The sequence below is a fragment of the Vanellus vanellus genome (genome assembly GCF_965231255.1).
Source record: "Vanellus vanellus genome assembly, chromosome: 27".
Taxonomy (NCBI): Eukaryota; Metazoa; Chordata; class Aves; order Charadriiformes; family Charadriidae; genus Vanellus; species Vanellus vanellus.
Genome location: NC_138932.1, coordinates 1,447,682 through 1,472,746, shown reverse-complemented (window position 1 = coordinate 1,472,746; position 25,065 = coordinate 1,447,682). Strand labels below are relative to the sequence as shown.

The window sequence follows — 25,065 nt, the reverse complement described above, 5'->3', positions numbered from 1 at the left end:
GTGATGGAGCGGCCGCTTTTTTTTTTTTTTTTTTTAATAAAAATGTGAATTCGGTACCTAAAGAGATGGAAATCTTCCCCCAACGCTCAGGAAAAAGGATGGAAAGGGGACGGTGTGCTGCGCCGGGGGGGGAAGGGGAATGAAGAACAGCCGCAAAGTGGGGGGATTTGGGGCCGAGGGGGGGGGGGGGCGGAGGAAGGAGGCACAGGCGCTGCCCGGCGCTTAATTAGTTGAACGTTGTTTATTGTCAGTGAAATCTACGGTAGCATTAACGAAGGACGCGGTGTACAGCCCGATCGCCACGCGCCATCTAGTGCTCGCTACAGCCGAGGAGTGGAAATAAAAAATAACCACCAACGTAACATTTAACTCAAAATAAAATAATAATAATTAAAAAAAAAAAAAAGAAGTCTTTTGCCAATAAACAAATCGCAGAATTAATTAATTAATTCGGGTCACTTCTCGGGAGGATCGGCGATAACCAAAGGGTCCCGGCAGCCTCCCCCCCCCCCCTCCCCCCCCTGGAACACACGTCCCCGCGGGGAAATGTTCGTTGGGTAAAATAAAATATTTGGGAAAAGGGGTTTCGCGCACCCACGAGGATAACCCGGAGCCCCACGGCACCGCCGCTGCTCCAACCACACCGCTAAGTGCACTTATTTTAAGAAAAACCCTCCCGGGGCCAAGTTTGGGTTGGTTTTTTTTTACCTGCAGGAAAGTATGAGCTGCACTCGCTCCCCCCCTCCCCCCCCCCCCCCAAATCCCCCTCTGCTGTACAAAAAGAGGTGCAAGAAAAATATCCGGTCCCACACCCCGAAAAGAGCACCCGGGTTTGGTGTGGGAAGAGGAAGGGGTGGATGGGGGATAATATCTCTCAATAAATATAATTTGTATTTAATAGGGGGGGAAAAAAAAGAAGAAAAATAATTCCGTCCCCCCCGTCCCCCCCCGAGACGTGGGGAACAGCTTTTTGGGTGAGTTTTGCCCTTTTTTCTCCATTATCCCCACCCCGGGGTTGGTTTCTCCTCTCCCTTCCAGGCGGATGGGGACAGGGACGGCGTCGCATCCCCCCCCCCCGAATCCCCCGGCTTTCGGCGGGGACCACCCAGAGAGGCAAAATTCATCGGGAAGAACACAAAACACCCATCCCAATTTGCTTTTTCCCCCCAAAACCCCCCACCCTGGGGAGGAGGAGGAGCGAGAGCCCCTCCGCGAACGGGACTGGAGAGGATTTTCCCCACGGGGACGCACAGACGGGTTTATTCCCCCTCTCCGTACGACGATATTCCGCACAACTCCGTCACGTTTACAAGATTGACGCAAAACTCCCCAAAACCGCTCCTGTTTTAACACCGGCGCTTTGGTGCCCGTTGAGTGGGGGGTGGGGTGGGGATCCCCCACCAGTGAGTGGGTCTGAAAATCGGCACCGGGCGGCACTGCCCACCCCACCACCTCCAGCAGGGGGGGGTTAACCAAAATGGGGAGAAATTTCCCCCAAAACTCGCTTTTTGCCTTCTTTCCCACCTCCTGTACCCACCGCCTTTGCCCTGGGGGGGGGTCCGGAGCGTCCCGAGCGCTCCCGGTTGGGGGGACACCCCCCGAACGGAAACAAAACCGCCGCTCTCCTCCCGGGAAAATAAATGGGAAACGGGAAAATAAATGGGAAAATTTTCCTACTGGGAAAATAAATGGGGAAAATAAATGGCAGAAACCCGGGATATAACCCCCGCGCGGTCAGGAGTCGCTTTTGGGGGTTTTAAACTTAATATTTGGGGTGAAACATGAGAGGTCGCTTAATATTTGGGGCAAGAACACAGGTATTTGGCCCCCCAAGCCCACCCCCAATCCGTAGGGATGGATCCGCTCACCGGCATCGGTTGTGGGAGAAGGGGATGCGCACGGGAGCCGCCGGCGAGCGCGGCCACCGAACCCCCCCTGTGGGCCACTGAAACCCCTCCCTGGGCCACCAAAATGCCCCATCTCCGCCCGCCCCAGTGGATAAAACCAAAGAGAACAACCGAAATCGGCGTTAACCATCACCGGGATACGTCGAACCCCCCAACGGAGCGGCTTCGGTGGCTTCGACCCACACGGTCGGCACCGCGCTGCACGCCGCCGCCGCCTCCGGAAAAGGCCTTCATTTGTGGGGTTTTGGGTATATATATATTAAAATTGGTCAAACTGGAACACTCGAACCAAACCGCGGGGGGTCCGGGAGAATAAGGCTTTGGGTGATTCTCCGGCGTTAAGTACACTTTCGCCTCCTCCGCGCGGTTCTGCCCTCCCTTCTCCCCCCCGGGGAAGGGCGGCGCGAGGAGGGATTGCATAGTTTGATGCCTTTTGGAAAAAAAAAAAAAAAGGAACAAAATAATAATAATACTTAAAAAAAAAAAAAAAAGAGGGAATGTTGTAAAGCTTTGAATTATCGGAATAATTCACGTTTTATTTGCAGGTGGTGGAACGCTGAAGTTTTTGCGCTACGAGTCCGGTTTGGGAGCTGCAGTTACAAAACAAAAAAGAAACGAATAAAATAATCAAATCAAATAAAATCTGTGCAAAGATCGCAGTGCTGAAGTCAAAGCCACCCTGCGAGAGGCGCCGGGGAGCGGACGGTCCCTCCGCCGCCGCCGGGAGCGGGACGGGATGAGAAGGGAACGCAGCGGATCGCACCGAGTGCGGCAGTGAGTTACGGGGTTCGTTGTTTGGGTTTTCTTTTTTTTTGGGTTGGGTTTTTTTTTGTTTTCCTTCTTAATTTTTCCCTCTTTAGCCCTCTTATCAAAAATATCTTTGAATATTCCTCAGGGGGGTTAACGCGGCTCCGCGAAACGGCGCCGAGTGGATGGGATTGGGCAGGACAGAGGTAGTACGGCAGGAGCTCGAGTGGGAAGAGTCGGGTGGACACACTTTGGGCTTTTTTTTCCTCTTAATTCTTACTAAATCGGGTCGCCCACACCACTGACGGAACGGTTTTGCGCACTTCTGCGGGGGAGGGGGAACAACCCCAAAAAACTCAAACCCACTCAAGCGCCGCGATCGCACCCCCCTCCGCCTCCCCGGGAAAAGAGTTTAAAAACAGCGTTTTAAAACCAAAAAGCGGAGCCTGTGAGAAGGGCGGAGCCTGTGAGAGATGCTCAGGGCCGCCCTCGGGTGAGTCCGACCCCCCAAAAAACCCCCCCCCAAACCGACCGACGACAGCCGATTCCAACCGAGGTCCGCTCAGTACCAGCGACGAGAAACAGCAAATAAAAACAAGTGGGTTTGTTGTTTTTTTTTTTTAAAAAAAAAAGGAAATCGCTCAATTAAAAGGTTTTTTCTCTCAATTAAAAGGTTCGCGCCATTCGCGCCGAGATTTGCGGGGCGCGTGCGCTCAATTCGGGGCAGTGACGTCGGAGTCCACCCGGCGGGTGCTGCTCCCCGCTCGCCGTCTCCCCAAAGCTTTGGTTTATCAAATGGTTTTTGAAGACCCCCCCTCTCCCCTCCCCGCCCCCCCCCCGATTCCCGGTGCTCCAAGCACAGCACACCCTCCGCTGGTTTTTCTCTCCCCCCGACCTCTCTCCCTCCCGCGTGGCCTCCGCCGCACCGGCCAAAGCCCATTTTTCTCTCGGCCAAATCCGAATCCAACGGCAAATCCCTCCTTCCGCAGGCGGGGAGGGGAGAGGAGCGTGGCGGGAAGGGAGGGGGGGGGAGGTGTTACAAAAAAACAAAAAAACAAACAAACAAAAAAAAAACCAAAAAAAAAAAAAAAAGGAAATAATATATATATATTATTGCATTTCCCCATCTTTCGTGGGTCCCAAAAATCGGCGCCGGGGCGGAGCGCTCAGAACCTGTGCACTAACGCCTCCCGCTCTTTGCGTTTCATCTCCTCTCTGTAACAGCAGGAGCAGAAATTCCCCGTTTCCGGATGTCCGTAAAAACCGCAGTTCGGCTGCTTGCATTTGGTCTGCTGGACGTTATAAAGAACGCGGCTTTTGTTTTTCTCGGCCGCCGGCGTTGCTTTCTGCGAGCCGTCCTGCTGGAGGTGCTCCCGGTAGCCGTTGCCGTGCGGGGGGAGGCAGGCGGAGCCGTCGCATTCCGACGACGACGACGACGGGTACGCGGGATGGACCTCCGTGTCCGTGGGGGAGAATCTCCCCAGGTGGGAAGGACTGGGTTGGTAGGGATTCGCCCGCGCCTGAGCGCAGTGCCGGGGTAAGGTGGCGTAGGGGGGAAGGTTGCCGCAGGAGCCCCCGGCTACCTGCCGCCGGCCGTCTTGACAGCCGGGGGGATGCGACCCTTCCAGGCTGTTCACTGCGGAGGGTCTGGGAAAGGTGAAAACGCCCGAATAACCGGAGGGAAAAGCTGCTATTTTAGCGCTTACGGCCAAATCCGGCGCCTGGATGGTGTAGGCGGGGGGAGGTTGGGGGTACGCGGGGCTGAGCATCACCTCCTCGCCCTTGTGGGCGTCCGGCTCCGGCTTTTTGGCGGGGGCGGCGCTCCCCAGCGCCTTCTTCTCCGCCTCTTTTTGTCTCTGCTCAGCCATAAAGCGTTCCTCGGCGTCCAGAAGGTACCGCTGGATCATCTCCTCCTGGTACTGGTGCCGGTTGCTGGTTTTGAGGTGGCCGGCGAAGATGAACTTGCGCTCTCCCTGCATGGCAGCCCGCAGGATGCTCAGGCTCAGCCTGACGTCGTTGCTGTATTTGGAGGGGTCCGAGGGTTTTTCGGGGGCTGCTTTACCCGGGCAGGTTTTCTCCCCGGGAGCCGACAGGTCTCCTTGGGAAGATTCCTCTTTGCTGCCCTTCCTCGCCTTCAGGGATCCCTTCTTCTTCTTCTCCAAGGTGTCCCCCTGCCCGTTGCTCACGCCTCCCTTGAGAGTTTTGCCGTGCATCAAACCGCCCATGTTCTTTTTTAGCTTACTGCCCAGCGTCTTGCCGAAGCTGCCCAGCTTGTTGGCGACCGAGTCCGCCCGTTTTTTCTCTTTCTCCTTATCCTTTTCTCGGTCTTTCTTTGGTTTCTCTTTGTCCCTGCAACCCCTGCCGCCGCCGTTGCTCGCCGAACTGCTGCAGACCGACTCCTTGTCCGACTCTCCCGACTCCGCGGCTGAGCGAGCATCGTCGCCCGCCGAGGCTGTGGGGGATTCCGGCTGGGCCAAAGGCGCCTAAGGGAGGAAAAAAACCACATATATAAAGCCCGGCACCTTCCTCGGGGAGGATTTTTGAGGCTGAGGGCAAAACCGAGGCGGCGACTTGCTGGGAGAATCGCGGCGACAGCACTCAAACGCGCTCCGACACGTCCCCGGCAGCCGTCCCGCACAGCCCGAAACGTCTTAACCCGCCGAAGGTTTCGGGGGCAAAGCTAGAGAGGGAGAAGGAGGTGCTGCTGGGGCGGAGGGGGCCACCAAATCCCCCTCTCTGGTCACCCAGACGCGTGGTGGGCACGGCTGGCGCCCCTTGCCCCGCCGCCAGGGCGTCCGCCGTCCCTTCGCGCCAACGGGTCCATCCGCGGGCGACGCTGAGCCGGCGCCGGGGGGAGGGTATTTCCGAGCGAAGCGTCTCAGAGTGCGCACTCCCTTACGGAGGCGACAGCCGAAAACGTCACCGTTGGAGCTGCACCACAGAGGTGACACCTCCACAGCTGCAGACAGACCAAACCCGTTCCTGTATTTAAATTTGGGGAGTTTTCTCCTTAAAAGGAGAGGGGGTGGGGGCTGGGGGGGAAAATCCCGAAGCGCCGTCCGGCCACGCACCGCCCCGGAGATTTGGATTTGGAAAGCGGACGGGAGTTTTGCTGCCAAGGAAAGGTGCCGGGAAAAGGACGGTCGAACCCGTGTGTCTCCAGGCATATAAACCGCGAGCTCCTGTTTGTCTTGGCGCAAACGGCACCGCTTTCGCTGCCAGCCGGCCCCGTGCCCCGCGGGGTGCACCGGGGCTGCGCCTCCAGTTTGCCCCCAAAACAGTCATGAAAAGCTCCAGGGGGAAAAAAAAAAATTAAAAAAAAAAATGCACAGCCAAACCCTCCCCCCAAAGGCGTTTCTCTGCTCAGAGCAGTATCGGCTGCGATTTCGGGGGGCGCCGAGCACCGGCCGCGAAGGAGAGCAACGCCGGCCGGCGCCGGCGCGTCCGCCGCCCCGCAGAAGGGAGGTTTAAATAATTAAGGAGGGAAGAAAATACCCCTCGTCCCTTTACCTGCATGTCGCAAGGCAACGTGATCCACTTCACGTTCATGTAGCTGTGCAGCAAGTGCAGCTTGGCTTCCAGCGACAGCGTCACGCTAAAATTTAAGACAAGGAGGGAAAAAACCCCAAAGGTTGGAGTCAAGTTTCACGTTAGCAACTGAGGTTCCCTCCTCCGTATTTACAGTTATTCGCCCGTCCTCTTGAAATGAGGAAAACGCACATTTTACCACAACGGGTAAAATCGCATCGCGACAGCGGCAACACAAAGGGTAACGTTTCTGCGGCCTCACAAACCTTCCGATCAAACCCCCAACGGAACAAATAAGAAGATTCCCGAATGCCGGAGCCCAAGCTTGCCACGCGATAAAACTAACTCCACGAAGGATCTTACTCGGACACAAAGAACCAAAAAAAAGCAGATGTCGGAGATCCAAACAGAGCAGGTTTCAGAATGATTCTCCTCTCTACAAAAACAACTTCAGAAAAGAGCAAAGATGTTTTCTCAAAAATTTCCACTTGTCAAAAAAACAAGAATAATGAATTCTTTCCACTAAAAAAAAACCCGCAGGGAACGGAGTCTTTTCCGCTGGCTCCAAACCCCTCAAAATGCGATACTGTATGGGTAAAACCTGCGCTGGATTTGAATACTTTGAATACTTTTTTTTTTTTTTTTTTTGCCGGGCTATGACAGCTCACCCTCCGCCGCTTCTCATTTCTGAGCTGCGCCTGACCCGGAGCTCTCAGATCTGGAGCAATCGTCTCGTTACCTCGTGGGAATGAAGCTGAGGAGCTGTCACAACTCTACCCAAAACCTACCGAAATCAGAGCATCAGAAGAGAAAAAGCTGCTCCATCCCCACCAAAGAGATTGACACCCCGAGCAGAACCTTCACCCGGACACAAGACAACTGGGGACAGAGCCACCAACCCTCCAGCTGCGACGGCTCCGGTCTGCGGGTGACCAACCTGGCCAGCTTGACGTTGTCACTGTCGTCTTTCCCCCACTGCCATTCCTTCCCGGGATCCACGGCAAAGTGCACGGGCAGCAGCTTGTGCTCGGAGTCCGTCAGGGGGATCACAGCTGCAGGAGGCAGAAGAAAACCCACTTTTAACTGTTAAATCATCAGAGAATGGGTTGGGTTGGAAGGGACCTTCGAAGGCCATCCAGTCCTACCCCCTGCCCGGGGCAGGGACCCCTCCCCCCAGCCCAGGTTGCTCCCAGCCCCGTCCAACCCGGCCTTGAACACCCCCAGGGATGGGGCAGCCACAGCTTCTCGGGGCACCCTGCGCCAGGGGCTCACCGCCCCCACAGCCAACAATTTCTTCCCAATATCTCATCTCAACCTCCCCTCTCTCAGTGTCAAACCGTTCCCCCTCGTCCCACGGCTCCCCTCCCTGACCCAGAGTCCCCCCCCAGCTCTCCTGGAGCCCCTTTAGGCACTGGAAGGGGCTCTGAGGTCTCCCCGCAGCCTTCTCTTCTCCAGGCTGACCCCCCCACCTCTCCCAGCCTGTCCTCCCAGCAGAGGGGCTCCAGCCCTCCCAGCATCTCCGGGGTCTCTTCTGGCCCCGCTCCACCAGCTCCATGTCTCTCCTGTGCCCATGGTGAGCTTCTCACCCCCCAACACCCCCAAGTCCCTCTCCTCGGGGCTGCTCTCAACGCTGTATTGCCATAAATCTTGTTTCTCACCTACCTTGATCTTTTGTGGGTTCCTTCTGCTCCATGGACACCAGGGCAGAAAAATGGGCTTGGTCGTAGGCCAGTACCAACGGAGAACGATGGCACTTGTTGGCTGGGACTTCCAGGGGAAGATAGATCCCTCCGAAGGGAATAGGGGCAAAGGCTGGAAAGACATCAGGACGGTTAGTTTTCGTAAGAGGTTAAAGAGTTAAGAGTTGTTTGTACTGAAACTGCTCCAGACCGAGCTGTTTGCTCCATTCAAGGTTTCACCTGCAATTATCCGTCAGCTCGAGGGACGCTAAAGAAAAAACCACAGCCCAAAATAGACATCTATTTTATATCAGGAGGAACAGAGTTGCAAAATAAACCTGTATTTTCTATTAAAAAACCCACAACACCCTTCTTCACTCCTCCGCAAGACGACTTAAAATCTGCACACAGAATGGCGGTAATTGATTAATCTTTTCTGACAGGAAATTAAGGCTGCTAGTGGAAAATACGACACGCGGGGAAGGGAATTTCCCATCTCTACACACACGTGCGGGGGCAAAAGAGGCAGAAAAAAACCCCATCACGCGGACGCTCTTAAAAACAGCAAAAGATCAAACCGCGACGCTGAGCGCAGTGCATCACGCGCCCTTCGAGGGAATCGCCCCCGGCGCCCTGCGGCAGCTCCGCGCACCCCGCGCTCGGCTCTCCCGGTCGAGATCTGGTGTCACCGGAGCAAAAAGACCCCGTGAAAACGTGCGGCGGAGAGGAAAGGGATGGCGCGAGCCGGCGCAACGCGTCACGGCTTGTCAAAGAGAGTGCGGTTCTCACCTTCTCCCCCCGAGTCGCGCAGCATCGTGTCTGCCACCACCACTATGGGTCTCTTCAACACGTGGGCCAGGACAAAAACGTGGAACTCCTCCAGGCTCTCGTACACCGGCTCTTCGGAGCTTTCAACCCTTGGGGAAGTAAGAAAGGAAGGAGTTTTCACCCCTGGAGTTGCTTTTCAAAGCAGGATGAGGTCTTTATAGGCAGCGACGTGGAGGAGGATCATGTTAACAGCATTAAGTTTTATCTCAGCTCTGATTTGAGATTTTAGAAGTAGATCCCCAAAATTGTCCTACTCTACGACGAGGCTCATCTCCAGGAAATACCACACCGCTGCGTGGTGCTTCTGGGAGTCTCTTATCTCCAGAGCCTCCAAAGAGTGTTTGTTTGGGATGGCTGCGGCGATAACGTGCCCTTGAAACGCACCTTGTGCACGGCAGAAATCAGGGAATCATGGAATGCTTTGGATTGGAAGGGACCTTCAAAGCCCCCCCAGTTCCAACCCCGCTGCCATGTGCAGGGCCCCCTCCCCCCAGCCCAGGGTGCTCCCAGCCCCGTCCAACCCGGCCTTGAACCCCTCCAGGGATGGGGCAGCCACAGCTTCTCGGGGCACCCTGCGCCAGGGGCTCACCGCCCCCACAGCCAACAATTCCTTCCCAATATCTCATCTCACTCTCCCTTCTCTTGGTGTCAAACTGCTCCCCCTCGTCCCACGGCTCCCCTCCCTGACCCAGAGTCCCCCCCCAGCTCTCCTGGAGCCCCTTTAGGCACTGGAAGGGGCTCTCAGGTCTCCCCGGAGCCTTCTCTTCTCCAGGCTGACCCCCCCACCTCTCCCAGCCTGTCCTCCCAGCAGAGGGGCTCCAGCCCTCCCAGCATCTCCGGGGCCCCCTCTGGCCCCGCTCCAACAGCTCCGTGTCTCTCCTCCGTCGGGACCCCCCGAGCTGGAGGCAGCACTGCCGGGGGGGAGCACTCAGCTTTTCTTTATTACTCTCATTCTACAGCCATCAACACGACGCAACACGAGACACGATTACCTTTCTGTTCAGCGTGTGCGTTACCCCACAGAAAGCGGTGGGGCGGCATTTCAATCATTTCCCGTGACGCTTTACGGACCTTCACCCTCCCCCTCACCACCCTACAGGCCGGACGGAGGCGGCTGTCCCCGGCCTTGTCCCTCCACCTGCCCTCGGGACTTATCCCGGGCTGTGTACCGAAGGAAGATATTCGCTGCGTTTTACATCCCGAAGCGTTATTTTTTAACGCGGTGCCCCTCCACGTACCCTCCGCAGCCGCCGCCGTTGGTGCCGTAGTGCACGCGCGGCTCGCTGGACGCCAGCTTGATCAGCTCGTTCCACTCCTTCTGCCACTCCTCTTCCGTGTAAACGAGACCGGACTGCAAAACAGCAAACAAACCCCCCCAAATACTTCAAAGTAAATATTTTCCAATCTCCGCAGCACAGTTTTAGACGCGCAGCCGCCACCTCTCTACGGATTTATGCAAAAATGATCACCGCAGCATGCAAAACAGATTCACGTTTCCAACCCTGTGCCCTCAAGCCGGCGGGGGAGACAATCTGCCGGAAATGGAAGTTTGCCTTTTCCCAAAAGGGGAGGGGGGAAGTCAACATTTCAGCCCACAGAACGTGAGGAAACCTTTACTATTGCGCTAAATCCTTCCGGCTCCGGGAGAGCTGGGGAGGGACTCTGGGTCAGGGAGGGCAGCCGTGGGACGAGGGGGAGCGGTTTGACACTGAGAGAGGGGAGAGTGAGATGAGATATTGGGAAGAAATTGTTGGCTGTGGGGGCGGTGAGCCCCTGGCGCAGGGTGCCCCGAGGAGCTGTGGCTGCCCCATCCCTGGAGGGGTTCAAGGCCGGGTTGGACGGGGCTGGGAGCACCCTGGGCTGGGGGGAGGTGGCCCTGCCCAGGGCAGGGGGGGGCACTGGACGAGCTTCAAGGTCCCTTCCAACCTGAACCATTCTATGATCAGAAGCCGTATTCATCCCAAGGAAGGGGAGAAATACCTTAAAACACAAGACCATGCTCCAAGCTGAGCTCAGGTCCGCTGCACTTAAGGTGATCCGCTGAGGAATGCAACGGGAAGGGTGGGCAGCCTCACCCTCCTCCTCCTTCCCTCGTCTCCGTAACCGGAGCTCCGGCATCCAAACACCCCATCCTAAGTCCTCAAAGCTGCCAAGAAAACCTTCAAGCCGTGCACCAGAAGCAACCGATGGCGCACTCAGCTCTCCGCTTTGTTCTCTAAGGCATTAATTAAGTTTCTCCGCTCCTGGTTATGTCGTCAAGACGTAATTCTCTCCTCGCCCATCTAAAGCTTGCGGAGCAAAGCGCGGGAGGAGAATATTGCAGCCAGAGCGGGTTGTGAAATTCAGAGCAGCATCCATCCCCCTGGGCTGCTGCTTCCCGAGCTCGTTGGCGAAGGAGGAGCTCATAGTCCTCCCCTTCCAGCGGCACCTGCAATCCCCAGAGTGCCGCACCGCCCACGTCCCACATCTACCGCCCAGACCCTTCGGCTTGCGCCGGGGACTGCGACTGGCGAGTGACGCCACCGCATCCCATACCCGGAGCATTTTCGAGTCCTTTTAAGACCTGCCAGTCACGGTACGTTGCTGGCGGCTGATTCTGGAGCGGGCGGTTTAAAGGCATGCATAAAAGGCTGCTTTTAATAGCAATAAAACTCCGATTATTTATTAACTACTCCGCTTCAAACAGGGAAATACATTTTTTTTTTCCAGACTCTTAAGATAGGAATCTTTGTGCCCTTCCAAAAATAAAAAGGAAGTTGGAGAGTAAACAACATCCTTCAGTGTCAGGTGGAAACAAAAGTTTACCCCCCGGGCAAAAACACCTCGACGGAGAGGGGCTGTCTCGCACCAGCTGGGAACGTTCCACCTCGACCAGGTCGTCTCCCTGCTTTTGGGGGAGCCCCGTGTCACAGCTTTGAAGAGCCACAGCGGTGGCTTTTCTCCTGAAAGCCCAGCACCGCCATCGCATCCCGCGGGATCGCAAATCCCATCCCTTTCCCTATTTCCATCAATATTGGGCATAACACGGTCCTAATAAAGACTTTCCCTACCTCGTAATAAAGAGAATTTTCCCACAGTTTAGATGGAAGGAGACGCCTCGCGGTGGGACAGCCGACTATCACAAACCGGGGAGTTGCCCAAAATTCAAGGCGGACTTTATCCTGACAGGGAGCATCTCCTACTCGCAGGGGATGTTTTATCGCGATTCATCCGTCGGCTCGAGAGGACCGCGGTTCGCCCCGGTTCCTACCTCCTTGTTCTGCTGCGTCTGCTGCCACCGCCACCGCCGCTTCAGCGCTTCCCTCTCCACGCCTTTATCCATCAAGGTGTAAAGGGATTTGCGAAGCATGAGATCCCGATCGTGGAAGCCCCACATCCCTGCACGGGGAAAGAAACAGCAGGAGAGGATTAGCAGCTGCTGGTATCGCCCTGTCCGTCTGCTGAGGTCCCGCCGCCTGCCACGAGCCGGGGGAAGTGGGTAAATCGGGGAAGAGAGGCAGAGAAACACCAGTTTCTCACGCTAAACGATAAAATTCCCGGTTCAAAGCCGGCGTTTTCCACCTGCAGTGAGTTTTCGTGCGGCTAAACAGAGCCTCTGCCGCCGCTTTTGACTCTAAAGCATCTCACGGATGCAGCAAAATATTTGTTCGCAAACATCCCGCGGCTCCTTTGCATCAACAGCCGATGGGAAAACGAAGCCGGGTTAAACGAGACTGTGGTTTCACTGGTGTCTGAAACACTAACATGAAGGAAACGCACAACTCCGCCGATTTAGAAGTCTGGAAACCTCCGAAAATTTACTACGGTCACACTCGACGAGATGAAATCAAACGCGGACCCCAGAAAACCTCAACGTGCAAAAGGAGGGAAGGGGCGGCTCCGTTATTTCAGGTTTCCTTCAGAAATACGGGGGAAACGTGCCACATGGAAGGGGAGAGGTACTTGAGAAGCGCAGGAGCTGCCGGCAGCCCGTTTCCTTCAACCCCTTCCTCTCCCGCGGAGCCCGAGCGCGGCGACTGCTGGCACACCTACTGCCGCCACGGCCGGGATGAGCGGCGGCACGGCGGTTTCCCCGCGGGAAGGGATGGGAAACGGTTCCCGAAGGGCGGTCGCGGGGTCTGAAGTGGAGCGGTTCGTTCTTATTTCGCCCGCGGTGATTTAAGTCGAGCCCCTTACCCAGGGAGGCGGCGTGGAGCAGGCAGTTGCCATCGCCGGTGGTGGCCAGGGGAAGCAGCCGCTGGCAACTGGGATCCACGTTCGCCCACCAGTTCAGACGACCTGCGGGAATATTTTGAGAGCGTGAACAAGGGGGCCCCGTATATGCAGTGTAGGACTGGGGCGTTCCTCCCCGTAAAAACCCCCACCGAGGACGGAAACCTGCTTAATTTGCCGGGGGACAACCCAAAGAGAGGAGCAGTTATGGAGCCGGCCCGCGGCTGGAAGAATAAAGGGGGCAAAACGGTAAAAAAAGCAACAAAAAGGGGAGGCTGCAGTTGCAAACCTTCAGGGGGATGGAGGGAAACAGCCAGGATGAACTTAAGGGCACAGAAATTAGAATGACTTAGAAAGAGGAGCCAGGCAAGCCAAGACTTTAACCCAGAGCAGCGTTCTCCTCCTGTCCTTTCTCCCCCCACCCTACTTCAAAACCCATAGAGGGGGTTGAACCCGTATTTCTCACCTGTATTTCAAACCCTTATTTCTAACCCTTATTTCTAACTCCTATTTCTAACCCGTATTTCAAACCCATATTATTTCAAACCCGTATTATTCAAACCCCTATTTCTAACCCCTGTTTCCAACCCTCATTATTTCCAACCCTTGTTTCAAGCCCAGCAGGCTGAAAACACCTCCTCGAGTGCCCGTCGCAAACGGTGCCCAACAACTTTTCCACTTCACAATCGCTTTTCTTCTTGTAACCAGATCGCTCCTATTTAAACCGTCTCCCCTTGGTTGTTCCCCCCCCCCCCGGCTCCCGCGGTTTCGGGACAATACTCGGGAGCTTTTGCTGCTCCCAGCAGCTTTACCAACGCAAACACAAACTGACAGCGCTTTACGCCGTTTAAAAATAGCAGCTTTTCGGTAATATAAGGCACTTGTAGTAATTCAAGTCAAGAGCATCTAAAAATAGAAGCCGGGGAAAAAATTAACGTATGCGCCACAGTCAGGCAGAGCGCAACTGGAGGTGAAACATTTATCAAGGAAACGGAGTTGGGCTGAATTAAGGACTTTGAACTCACAGCCCGGTCTGCCTCTCGCTCCGCTGTGCCCTACAAACAGGCGCTGCCTCCCTTGGCCGGGATTTTTTCCCCGGTAGCTTTTCCGCAGCGGATCCCGTGCCACCGGCGGTGGTTTCGGCCGGCAGACGCTGTTCAGGCTTCCAAGGAGTTGCCTTTAAATTGCTCTTGCAGAAAAAAACCAAACCACCCAGCCCTCTCCCAGCATTTTTAACGAACTTCTCCCTTCTCCCGAGCGCCGTCCCTGCCAGCGACCCCCCCCCGCTCCCGAACACAGCATTCCTTAAAATTGTTTGCCCGACCACGGTGACAACGGCCGTATGAGAGCAAAATACATAAAACTTGTTTTTAAACACCGATAAACACCGGGAAAATGCAAAAACGCAGCGTGAAGTGCAACGCCGGGCTGGTAATTTTTTATTTTTTTTTTTTCTCGGCGTTGGGGAAAGGAACCCGTCATCGTCGTCGGGAGTTGAAAAGCGTTTAGTCGACAGCCTGGGGGACAATAGCTGCGCTCGGAAAAGCCGCCTATGTCCACTCGATACAGCTCCTGGCACGGCCACGGCACAAACCGGCGCCAAGTGGCACAGGGCCAGCGGAGCGAAGCGAGCGGCTCGCAAAAGCTAACCCAAATCCGGCGCTACTGTGGAGAAAAAAAAAAGTACCGAGCTGCCTTTTTAATTATTATTACTACTTTTATCCATTTCTTGAAGAATTGGCTGCTCTTTTTGAGGGCCGGGGTGAGGGTCAGGGGTGCGGGCGTCTCCGGTCGGTGCTTCGGAGGTTGGGCGAGCTCTCCTCCAGCCCAGGCGGGTCCGATTCGGAGGGGGACACACCTCGGGGAGGTATTCTCTATTTGCGCGGGGCGGTCCCGCCGTGTGGCGCTGGGCCCCGGGGAGGCGGGCAGAAGCCATTTGTACCCGCTGCCAGTTGCGCAAGAGAAGCCATCTCCAAAGAAACCACATTCCCCAAACCCTTCTCCACATGTTTTGCTCCTATCAAGGCGGCGGAAAGGCCAAAGGGGCCCCTCAGAAGTATTTAAAACAACATATTTCTCCGCCCGCAGTTATTAGGAGCAAACCCTGAGAGCTCCACGAGGAAGAAAACCACGTTCAAGAGCACGAGGGGTCAGTACTGGGGCCTGTACTGTTCAACATCTTTGTCAGCGACACGGACAGTGGGGTCGAGTGCACCCTCAGCAAGTTTGCCGATGATACCAAGCTGTTTGGCGAGGCAGACACGCTGGAGGGGAGGGATGCCATCCAGAGGGACCTGGACAGGCTGCAGAGGTGGGCCCAAGCCAACCTCATGCAGTCCAACAAGGCCAAGGGCAAGGTCCTACATCTGGGTCGGGGCAACCCCAAGCACAACTCCAGGCTGTGCGGAGAGTGTATGGAGAGCAGCCCTGAGGAGAAGGCCCTGGGGGTGCTGATTGACGAGAAGCTCAGCATGAGCCGGCAACTCGTGATCACAGCCCAGAAGGCCGACCGTACCCTGGGCTGCATCAGAAGTGTGGCCAGCAGGGCGAGGGGGGGATTGTGCCCCTCTACTCCACTCTCGTGAGACCCCACCTGCAGTGCTGCCTCCAGCTCGGGAGTCCCCAACATAAGAAGGACACGGACCTGGTGGAACGTGCCCAGAGGAGAGCCACGAGGATGATCCAAGGGCTGGAGCACCTCTCCTATGAGGAGAGGCTGAAAGAGTTGGGGCTGTTCAGCCTGGAGAAGAGAAGGCTCTGGGGAGATCTCATTGCGGCCTTCCAGTCCCTAAAGGGGGCCTACAGGAGAGCTGGGGAAGGACTTTTTACTGGGACATGTAGCGATAGGATGAGGGGGAACAGCTTTAAACTGGAAGAGGGCAGGTTCAGATTGAACATTTGGAAGAAGTTTTTCCCTCTGAGGGTGGTGCGGCACTGGCACAGGCTGCCCAGAGAGGCTGTTGAGGCCCCATCCCTGGAGGTGTTCAAGGCCAGGCTGGACGGGGCTTGGGCAACCTGGGCTGGTGGGAGGTGTCCCTGCCCAGGGCAGGGGGGGTTGGAACTTGATGATCTTCAAGGTCCTTTCCAACCTAAACCATTCTATGATTCTTCCAACTGCTGCTTGAGCGGCACAGTTGGAGACAGCTCTTCCACACGTCTGAAGACCATCAAGAGGCTTCTTCTGCATCCAGCACCGTGACTCTCATGGGGTCCAGTCCTGCCCCGCAGCTGGTTTTGCTCCAGAACATCTTTTTGTCCCAGCAGAGATCAGGAACCTGCACACAACCTGTGTACGGTTGGTAAAATCCCATCATCATTTCTTCTAACAGGAACCATCTAAATAGGTCAGAGCAATAGGAGGGAACAAAGACGGCGCTCCTCCCAGCCCGGAGATGAGGACTGACTCATTGAAAAACCAAACGGCCTCCCTAAGGCTACCGGGGAATCCAGCACCACTGTGATTACAAGGCCATCGTCCACTCTGCGTGAGGAAGGGAATGTTCCTGGGGGTGACTCGGCCCTCGCGCTCCTTGGGCTGACGTGACAGATCACAGAATCCCAGACTGGTCAGGGTTGGAAGGGCCCTCTGGAGCTTCCCCAGTCCCACCCCCCACCAGAGCAGGGGCACCTCCAGCAGTGGCACAGGACACGTCCAGGCGGGTTTGGAATGGCTCCAGAGGGGAAGACTCCCCCACCTCTCTGGGCAGCTGTGCCAGCGCTCTGCCGCCCGCACCTTCTTGACCCGGGGAGCCCAGAACTGGACACAGTACTCCAGATGTGGCCTCACCAGGGCAGAGCAGAGGGGGAGGATGACCTCCCTCCACCTGCTGGCCATGTTCTTCTTGATGCCCCCCATTGGCCTTCTTGGCCACCAGGGCACATCGCTGGCTCACGGGCATCCTGTTGGCCACCAGGACTCCCAGGTCCCTTTCCCCAGTGACTGCAGACCACGGGGGTTTTTCCCCCCTCTGCTGCATCACCGGTGGCAGTGAAGGAGCAGGATCACCCCCGAGAAGTGGGCTAAAGAGAGAGACACCAAAAAAAGGCGAGCAGCCAGAAAAAAGTGGCATCGATGCCGCAGCAAGCGTATTTCGTCTCCCTAAAATGAGATAATTCAGTTGTCGCCTCCTTATCTAATCAGGAGCTCATCTCTGACGAGAACTGAGGATGACAGCGGAGGGGCCGAAGGCATCGCGGCAGTGATCCTATGCTGCCACCGGCGTCCGGTGGAGCAACTTCCGAGAAGGTTTCACCTGCCTTTTGGAGGAAGGTGGACCCAGACGTGACCTTGCCCCTCCTGCTGAGGGAACTGATGACTTACAGGCAAAAATACTCGCAATTTGGATGCCAGGGAGGTAAGACAGAGCGGGGGACGCGCACACACGCGCCGCTGCTCACGCACGGGCAAAACCCGGGCTGAAACGCTTCTCAACACCCGGGTGAGGCATCGCCCCGGCACCCAGCTCTTTGATCGCCCCGCTCCGAGACGCGGGACATTTACGCCCCAAGAACGAGGAACTCGTTTGCCGTTCCTCCGACGCCGTTCCCACCAGCAGAGCGAGCGCGCTCATCTCTCAGCTCAGCAGTTTTTAACAGTCTGCCCACGGGTGTTTATTAAATAGCAGTGTGAAGCGCGAAGCGGGAGGTTTCTGGCCTGGGGGACACGGGAAGGCTTGGCACCGTGTCCCCCACCCCGGGGAGAAAGCCGGACCTCGGAGCCAAGGCAAAGCCATCAAACCCAGGGGTTTCTTTCAGTTCTTCCTGATTATTATTTTTGGGATTTTTAACAGCCCCGGGCGAGGCACCGCCGACTGCTCCTTCACGCGTGCGACACAAAAAAGCCCTCTGCGCCTTCAAAATATAGGGCAAAGCTTAATCCATTGGGGTCCGTGACAAAGAACGCTAAGGTTGTGGCAAGTGCCACATTTTCAGCTCCACCAAAACCTTTTCGTCCAACTCCGAGCGCGCTAAAAGCTTTCCGAGAGGATGTCATTACAATTTATAGCCGCTTTAAAGTGCGCTTACTGTGCTGCGGTGGTGTAAAGGGACCTCTGGATAGAAGGAGAAGAGCATCTGAATGTTTATTGGTCTATAAAATATTTGCTTAATCCCCCGAGGACAGCGCGTACTAAATTAATAACGGGAGGTGCCGTGGATGGCAGCGCCGGGCTCCAACCCCTACTTCGAATTAAGCTTGGAATATTTTCTACGTGCTCTTTAATAAAGATAAACACCCCTTTATAACAAACCCACGTGCACAACGCAGGCGCGCTTCAGCCTTCGAAAGGCACCGGCTAAAAATCAATTAATTAACGCTGACGTCGCTTCAGCCTGCCAGGAAACAGCCCCGGCACAGGGGTTTGAAAAAGCGCAGCCACGTCCAGTTCCCTCGCCCCGCGCCGCAGCACCGCTCCCCACCACCCCCCGACGCCGCTGCCGTGACCATCCGTAGCTTTTGTTTGCATCAGAGGCGACAGCTTCACTGCCGCCCAACGGCGCCGCCGCCGCCGTAACGAGATCGCTGGGATCGAGTGCTCATTTCCAACCCGCGAGAATATTCATTACGGCGACACCTGAGCCGGAGAGGGCTGAAAATTTGACGTTAGGAATATCCGTTCTGTCTGCAGGAATAGTTTTCTAGGTGTGTGCGTCAGTGACGGGAACAGGAGAGGTGGAAAAGCTCCCGAAATCTCACCGGGTGTCCTCCTGCCCTCCCCCCTGGCCCCACGGAAGCTGTCCTTCCACGCATGAGGTTTTCCCCGCCAGCGTGGAGGTCCCGTTCGTTCACCAGCTAAATCTTATTTACACAACACCCAGAAACTACTCGGGAGGAAAAAAAAAAAAAAAAAAAAAAAAAGCACGTCGGGAAACAAACCCCCATCCGCGCTGCCGAGGCGGTTCCTCCGCCGGCAAACGGAAAGCCGGCAGACCAGTTTTTCCCTGTGTCGGAGCCGCACGTAAAACGCATCATCCACCTAAAACGTTTGTAATCCCTTCTAATATCCGTCAGAGGCGATGAGCTACTGTTTGTGTTATGCAGGAATTTCTCCCCCCCCCTCCTCTCTCGGGACGGATGGTGCGGGGCAGAGGGGAGTGAGAAAACGCAACTTTTTTTTGAGTGTTTTGAGCGTTTCAGCCGCATGAGAGATGACGACACCCATGATTTATTTACACTGGGTGTCCGCAGGCGAAGCGAAGCAGCGTCTTACTCAACTCTTGCCCCACGCGATAAAAAAAGTGACGAAATAACACCCATCAGGTACGCGCCCGCGCAACGGGCTCGCTTCGCCGCCACCCCGGGCTCGCTCCCGCTGCAAAAAACCGCCGGATTAGCATGAAAAAATTAGCGTTGAACGCCCCAAAAAAGGCACTCACCAGCCTGTTCCAGCGCCACCAGCATGGACTGCTCGATGAGGTCTCGCTCAATGAAGCTGCGGAAGTCCTCGGTGTAGACGGTGAGGTCGGGCAGCTGGAAGGTGCAGATGGGCATCTCCAGCAGATGTTCGCTGCTGCCGTTGCTGGAGACGTGGGAGCGGGCCAGGGAGACGATGGTGGAGCTGGCGTGGGAAATGCCTCGCGACAGGCGTTTTTCTGAGAAAAAGAGGAGGAAAAAAATAAAATAAAATAAAAAGACAACCCCCCTCCTGAACAGCGCAGAAGCAGCAAAGCTTGCAGAGCAATTACCGCACCGCTGCCTTCAGTGGTATTTTTGGGGTTGCGAGCGGCTGGATCGCTCCAGCGTGCAAGTTTTTCATTGAATCACAGAATTGTTTTGGTTGGAAGGGACCGTTAAGATGATGGAGTCCAACCATCAGCCTAACGCCGCCAAAGCCACCACTAACCCCCGTCCCTCAGCACCACATCTCTCCGTCTTTTAAACCCCTCCAGGGATGGCGACTGCACCACGTCCCCGGGCAGCCTGTGCCAGTGCTGGACAACCCTTTCAGGGAAGAAATGTCTCCTAATATCCATCCTAAACCTCCCCTGGCGCAACTCGAGGCCGTTTCCTCTTGTCCCATCGCCTGTTCCTTGGGAGAAGACACCGACCCCCCCTCGCTGCCCCCTCCTGTCAGGGCGCTGTAGAGAGCGAGAAGGTCTCCCCTCAGCCTCCTCTTCTCCAGGCTGAACCCCCCCAGGGCCCTCAGCCGCTCCTCACGGGACGTGTGCCCCAGACCCAGAGGCACCCGCAGGAAGACTGAATTGATTCCCATCGTTTCGGTGACACTGACCTTGCACGATGTCATCCTGCCGCTGGAGCGGCGGTCGCCCGGGACGAGGCGCCTCTTTTTCGGGGGGTTTATAGCCGCGTCCCTCGTTGAAGGAGTGGGGCAGGTTGCCGGCGTGCACCTGCCTGAGCTGTTCAAAGTCACTCAGGGCTGCGCTCAGATCCCAGTTCTTGCCTGGAGGGGAAGGCAGCGGTAGAGGTCACCATCAGACGGGAGAGAAATCAAGTCGGTTCCTAAAAGATCCACGCTAGAAAATAATAATTATGGAGTTTATCACGAAGCACGAAGGCCGTCTAGCAGAAACAAGGGGGAAAGCAGGGCGCAGCACCACTCCTCCGGCCGGTCGCTGCGCATCTGGCCGGGATTTGCAACTCTGGAGGAGATGGAAGCATCTCCAGAGAGCGCCCAGAAAACGTTGGCTCTACTGCCACAGGTTATATGTGTGGTTTGTGCGTGCGGAGACGCAGCCAGAGCTTAGAGGGAGCCACTGCTCTTGGATGATGGACAACTGCAAAACCTAAACGATGGTCTAAAGACCTCAAATTTCCATACAATCACAGAACGGTTTGGGTTGAAGGGACCTTCAAAGGCCATCGAGTCCAACCCCCTGCCCCGGGCAGGGCCACCTCCCCCCAGCCCAGGTTGCCCCCAGCCCCGTCCAACCCGGCCTTGAACCCCTCCAGGGATGGGGCAGCCACAGCTTCTCGGGGCACCCTGCGCCAGGGGCTCAGCGCCCTCAGAATGAAATATTTCTTCCTCAGATCTAGTCCAAGACATAATTTTGCCAGAACAAGGCTCTTGGCTGCAGGATGAGGAAGGGCATGGTCACGACAGCCCCCACTGAGCGCAGAGCTGAAATAAAATAAACACACTTTTGCCCTCGGGAACGGGAGGGGGATGTCGGGCTGCGCCACGTCCACCAGTGTCCACACAAACTCCGCGGCCCGTCGCTCCAGGTCACACCGAGCGCTTCGTTTTATAACTCCCCAACTGCGTGAAGATAATCCCATCCCACCGCAGAGGCCGCCGCTCTGCTGAGCGAGTCACCGGCCTCTCCCTACCCCCACCCCCATCGTGGGACGACGCTCGAGCGAAATCGCCCCAAATTCCAAAGCTGTTCCGTCGTCATACGGCTCTTTAAACCTCTGCGTGCGGTTGGTGCAACGGCCGCCCAAAATAACGGTGCGAGGGAGGTGCCCGCCGGGAGAGGAGGTGCCCAGAACTTCTCGGCAAGCTCATGGCATTGCTGGCCCAAAAAACTACTCGGCAAAACAGCTTGAACCTCGTGGAGTGAATCCTTAAAGCGGTTCCACTTCCTTTTAACACTACCCAGCAAGCCGCAAGGACGTTATATGTCTCTCTCTCTCTCTCTCAATAGGCTGAAGTCTTTCAGTGCGCAATAAATCGACCTTTTAGGAGCCACTGTCTTCCCAAGGCAAAAATATATAGCAAAAAAAATAAAATACAAGCCAACCATACGGCTTACATTTGGGAAAACTGTGATTATTTTTCTTTTTTTTATGAACACTGTTAATCCAGGCTCTTAAATTAGCACGTTAGCCGCCTCTGTAGAAAGCAAGCCAACTTATATATAGTAACTCCGCTACAGGAAAGATATATAAACCGCCAATTGGCCTCTGTGACAGCTCACGGACAACAAAAGAAGTCGTTACGTCTGATGCCCTAAAGGAAATACGCTTCTCAAGCACTGACATTCTTTCAAGAGATGTAATTTGCAGCGTTTAACCACCGACTCCAAAGGGAAAGTTATTCTGAGGTTTACCTTTTGAGTCGAGGGGGTGGGTTGTTTTTTTTGGGGGGGGGGGTTTTGTTTGTTTTTTCCTTTTTTCTTTAATGAAATAACGAATCAGTGTCAAAGAATGAGAGTGACCCATCAGATTAAAATTACATTTGCGATTTGCTTCAAGAGGTCAGGAGACCCCCGCGCCGCCGACCCACTGCCGTTGCCAGCCAGCTTCCCCGGCAGCCGCTTCAGAAACTGCAAAAAAAGCTAAACTTTGGAGGAAAAAAAAACCATCCTAAATTTTGGCAACTCTACACGAAACGATGGCAGCTGAACGGACCCAGAAATGTCTGTGTTCAGAGCTCCCAGTGACCGGCGAGCAGCAAACCAGGGCGGGTGTGACGGACTCAGCGAGCTCCTCCTTGCCAGGACACGGAACCGTTTCAAAGAGCAGGACCTAAATAATTTTCCTAATTAACACATCTCCTGCCCCGGGTCGTTAGTTTTGCGTGCACCGGTATGCCACAATCCTTCGCTGGCGAGGCGAGGGGCGTCCGAGGGCGCCGCGGAGAAGAATGATGGAGAAGACCATCACCCAGAGGACCTGCCACTGCCACCGGGCAGCGACTTCGCTTGACACGCGCACGAAACTCGAAAGCGCAGCGAGAAAGAGTGACTTAAATCGCTCGTATCGCCCTCAAACTTCACATCTGGTTGGACCTGATGATCTTACAGGTCCCTTCCAACCTCAACAATTCTATGGTCTGAGTAATTCGCTTTATACATCTATTTTTACCCGACTGCTTTCACTCGTACCCACCCAAAAAAAATAGAAAAATCTCTGTGTTTTCCCTCGTTTCCACCCCGGGAGTTGTCAACTCCACCGAGGCTGCAGGAGAGACAGCAGCGACTCAGCGGCACGTCACGGAAATGAGCTAAAACCATCGGTGTCAAAATAAATCAACCCGTGCGCCGGGCGGGAGACGGAGGGTTCGACGGAGTATCTGCCTGAAGCCTTTTTCTATCGCGAGCCTGAGTATTTCCTCCGCAAGACGACGTTAGAAATCCTGCCGCGAAACAAAGCAACCCAAACCCAGAAACCGGAACATAAACACACCGCAAAACCCACAACTCGCCAGACTTCCGCCGAGACGACGCTCGGCTGCCGAAATTAAGGGCGGGAGCCTCGAACACAGCGAAACGGGAGTTTTGAAGGGGGGAGGGGAAAGGCTACGAATCGCTGCCGCGAGCGCTGAGGAGGTGGAGGAAATTGCCTAAAGACACAGATTATAGCAATAATTTTTGGGCTTTGAATTTGTCGCTGCCAGAGCATCCGGAGCGGCAGCAGGCGGGAGCCGGCACGGGGATGCTGTAGGAGCATCGGCCGGTGCCGGGTTGAAGCGGCTGCAAAAACCGACCTGTATTATGGGAGAAAAAGGAAGAAACACAGCCGGTATGGTCTTCCATTCTAATTACAGATTGGTTAATTACGCACAAACCGCCCCGCTTCTCACGCGATGGCTCCGTCCTCCAGTGTTGCGGCACAGGACAGTATTTACTCACCGCCCTTTTGCGGCGTTAGCCCAAAGGCGACAAGTTCCCGGCCCCAAAATGAAGACCTGCTCTCCTCTCTCCTCTGCCCCGTCCCGCGGCTGCGAGTAGAGGGTAATAAAAAAATAGAGAGTAATAAAATAGAGGGTAATAAAAAATACTAAAATATATACAATATACATATATAAAAATAGAGAGTAATAAAAAGTATTACCCGCAGCCTTCGGCTAATCGCCATGGCCGGGGGGCAACTTCTCCACCTTAGGGAACTTTTGCCAAAGCCAATATTACGCCGTATTTGAGGGTGAACATATACACTTAAAAACCCCCCGAGGTGGAGCGCTGGCGCGGCGTGGCGTGCTCCGGGGGGCTGGCCTGTCCCATTAAAAGCAAACCGAATGCAGGCGATGCTCGAGTTCCGCTCCCGAGCACCCTAAGCACCTCCGTCCCCTTAAAGCGAGGGACACTGTTCGGTCGGAACCGGGGATAGACAGGGCTCGGCGCGGACGCTCTGCTTGGAGGCCACCGGCACCGAGAGAACAGCCGTTCCTATCGGCGTAATCAAACCGCCGGCACAAGCGGAACGAGACGGAGCAGTAACAGCAGCGTTTTGCCTATATAATTACCCCTATACTGCTTCGAGGCCGCCGGCAGCCTTCCCTAGCGCTGCCCCTTCAGCCCTTTTGAAGGCATCGCTGCTAGAAAGGAAACAAAAATAATAAATCCTCGAGGTTTTGCTGCTCGTGGCCAACACGGGACGCGAAGGGAAAGGGCGAAGGACACGGACACGGCGCTGCCGGTTGACGCGATCTCCTTGCCGCCGTTGGAAATTCATTCTCTGCCGGCCACGTAACAAGAAACCGAGGCGGAATTCCGCCGGCCGCACCGCCCAGGGCACCATTTTAAGGTATCTCCGGCATCGCGTGTGCCAACCACCAGCCCCGGGCTCTGGCCGGCAGCTCCGCACCCCTCTTCCAACCCCTTTCCCCCCCTCCCCCCCCACCAACAGCCACCACATGCCTTTTTCCCTGCTTTTTTCCCCTAATTTGACTCACCTTCCAGCAGGTCTCTGGCCAGTCCCGGCTCTGCCCCCGTTGAGCGAACGAAATCGGAGAGGACGATGTCCATAGCCGAGGCGGTGGCGGTCCCGGATGCCTCCCGGCTGTTGGGGTCGGCGGCGCGCGGATCAGCACCTCGGCATCAATCTAGGAAGGAGAGAAGAGCAGCGCGGGCGGCTCGCGTTACTGGGGATAAAATAATTAACCTGGGCCAGGCTGCCTCCCAGCCGGCCGGGAACTATCCGATGGCAGGTGCCGAGTGGGGGAAAAACACCTCCCCCCCCCCTCTAAAATTAATTGTGTTTGTGTTTAATTAATTGATAATCGGGAGAAAAATAAAATAAAACACCAATTTTGCCGCTTTCTCCCCGCGCGGGAACGGGCTGTGACGACTCCGCTAACGACGGGCACGCCAAGGGCTCGGCAAATTTTTATTTCAAAGGTGGCGGAGCTTTTCTTTCCAAAATCGCGGAGAATAAATGAGTTTATTTGGTAGCGGCACGAAAGCAGGAAGTTTCTCCTATGTATTCGCAGAAAGCTCGGCATCCCTGCCCTCCTCCGAGCACCCCGCCGGCGCACCCGGGA

The 25,065-nt window shown here is 55.6% G+C and overlaps 1 protein-coding gene across 1 annotated transcript; it reads right to left on the bottom strand.

Moving 5' to 3' along the window:
- Nucleotides 1–3,209: 3,209 nt before the first annotated feature.
- OTUD7B (OTU deubiquitinase 7B) lies at nucleotides 3,210–24,554 on the bottom strand. Its single transcript, XM_082496246.1, has 11 exons — nucleotides 24,478–24,554; nucleotides 20,131–20,301; nucleotides 19,277–19,492; nucleotides 12,866–12,967; nucleotides 11,940–12,067; nucleotides 9,928–10,040; nucleotides 8,651–8,778; nucleotides 7,845–7,994; nucleotides 7,120–7,234; nucleotides 6,165–6,249; nucleotides 3,210–5,137 (listed from the first exon to the last, which is right to left on the bottom strand). Exons 1-11 carry the CDS (start codon nucleotides 24,548–24,550, stop codon nucleotides 3,821–3,823), a joined length of 2,598 nt encoding a protein of 865 aa, XP_082352372.1. The 5' UTR covers nucleotides 24,551–24,554; the 3' UTR covers nucleotides 3,210–3,820.
- Between the last annotated feature and the right edge of the window lie 511 nt (nucleotides 24,555–25,065).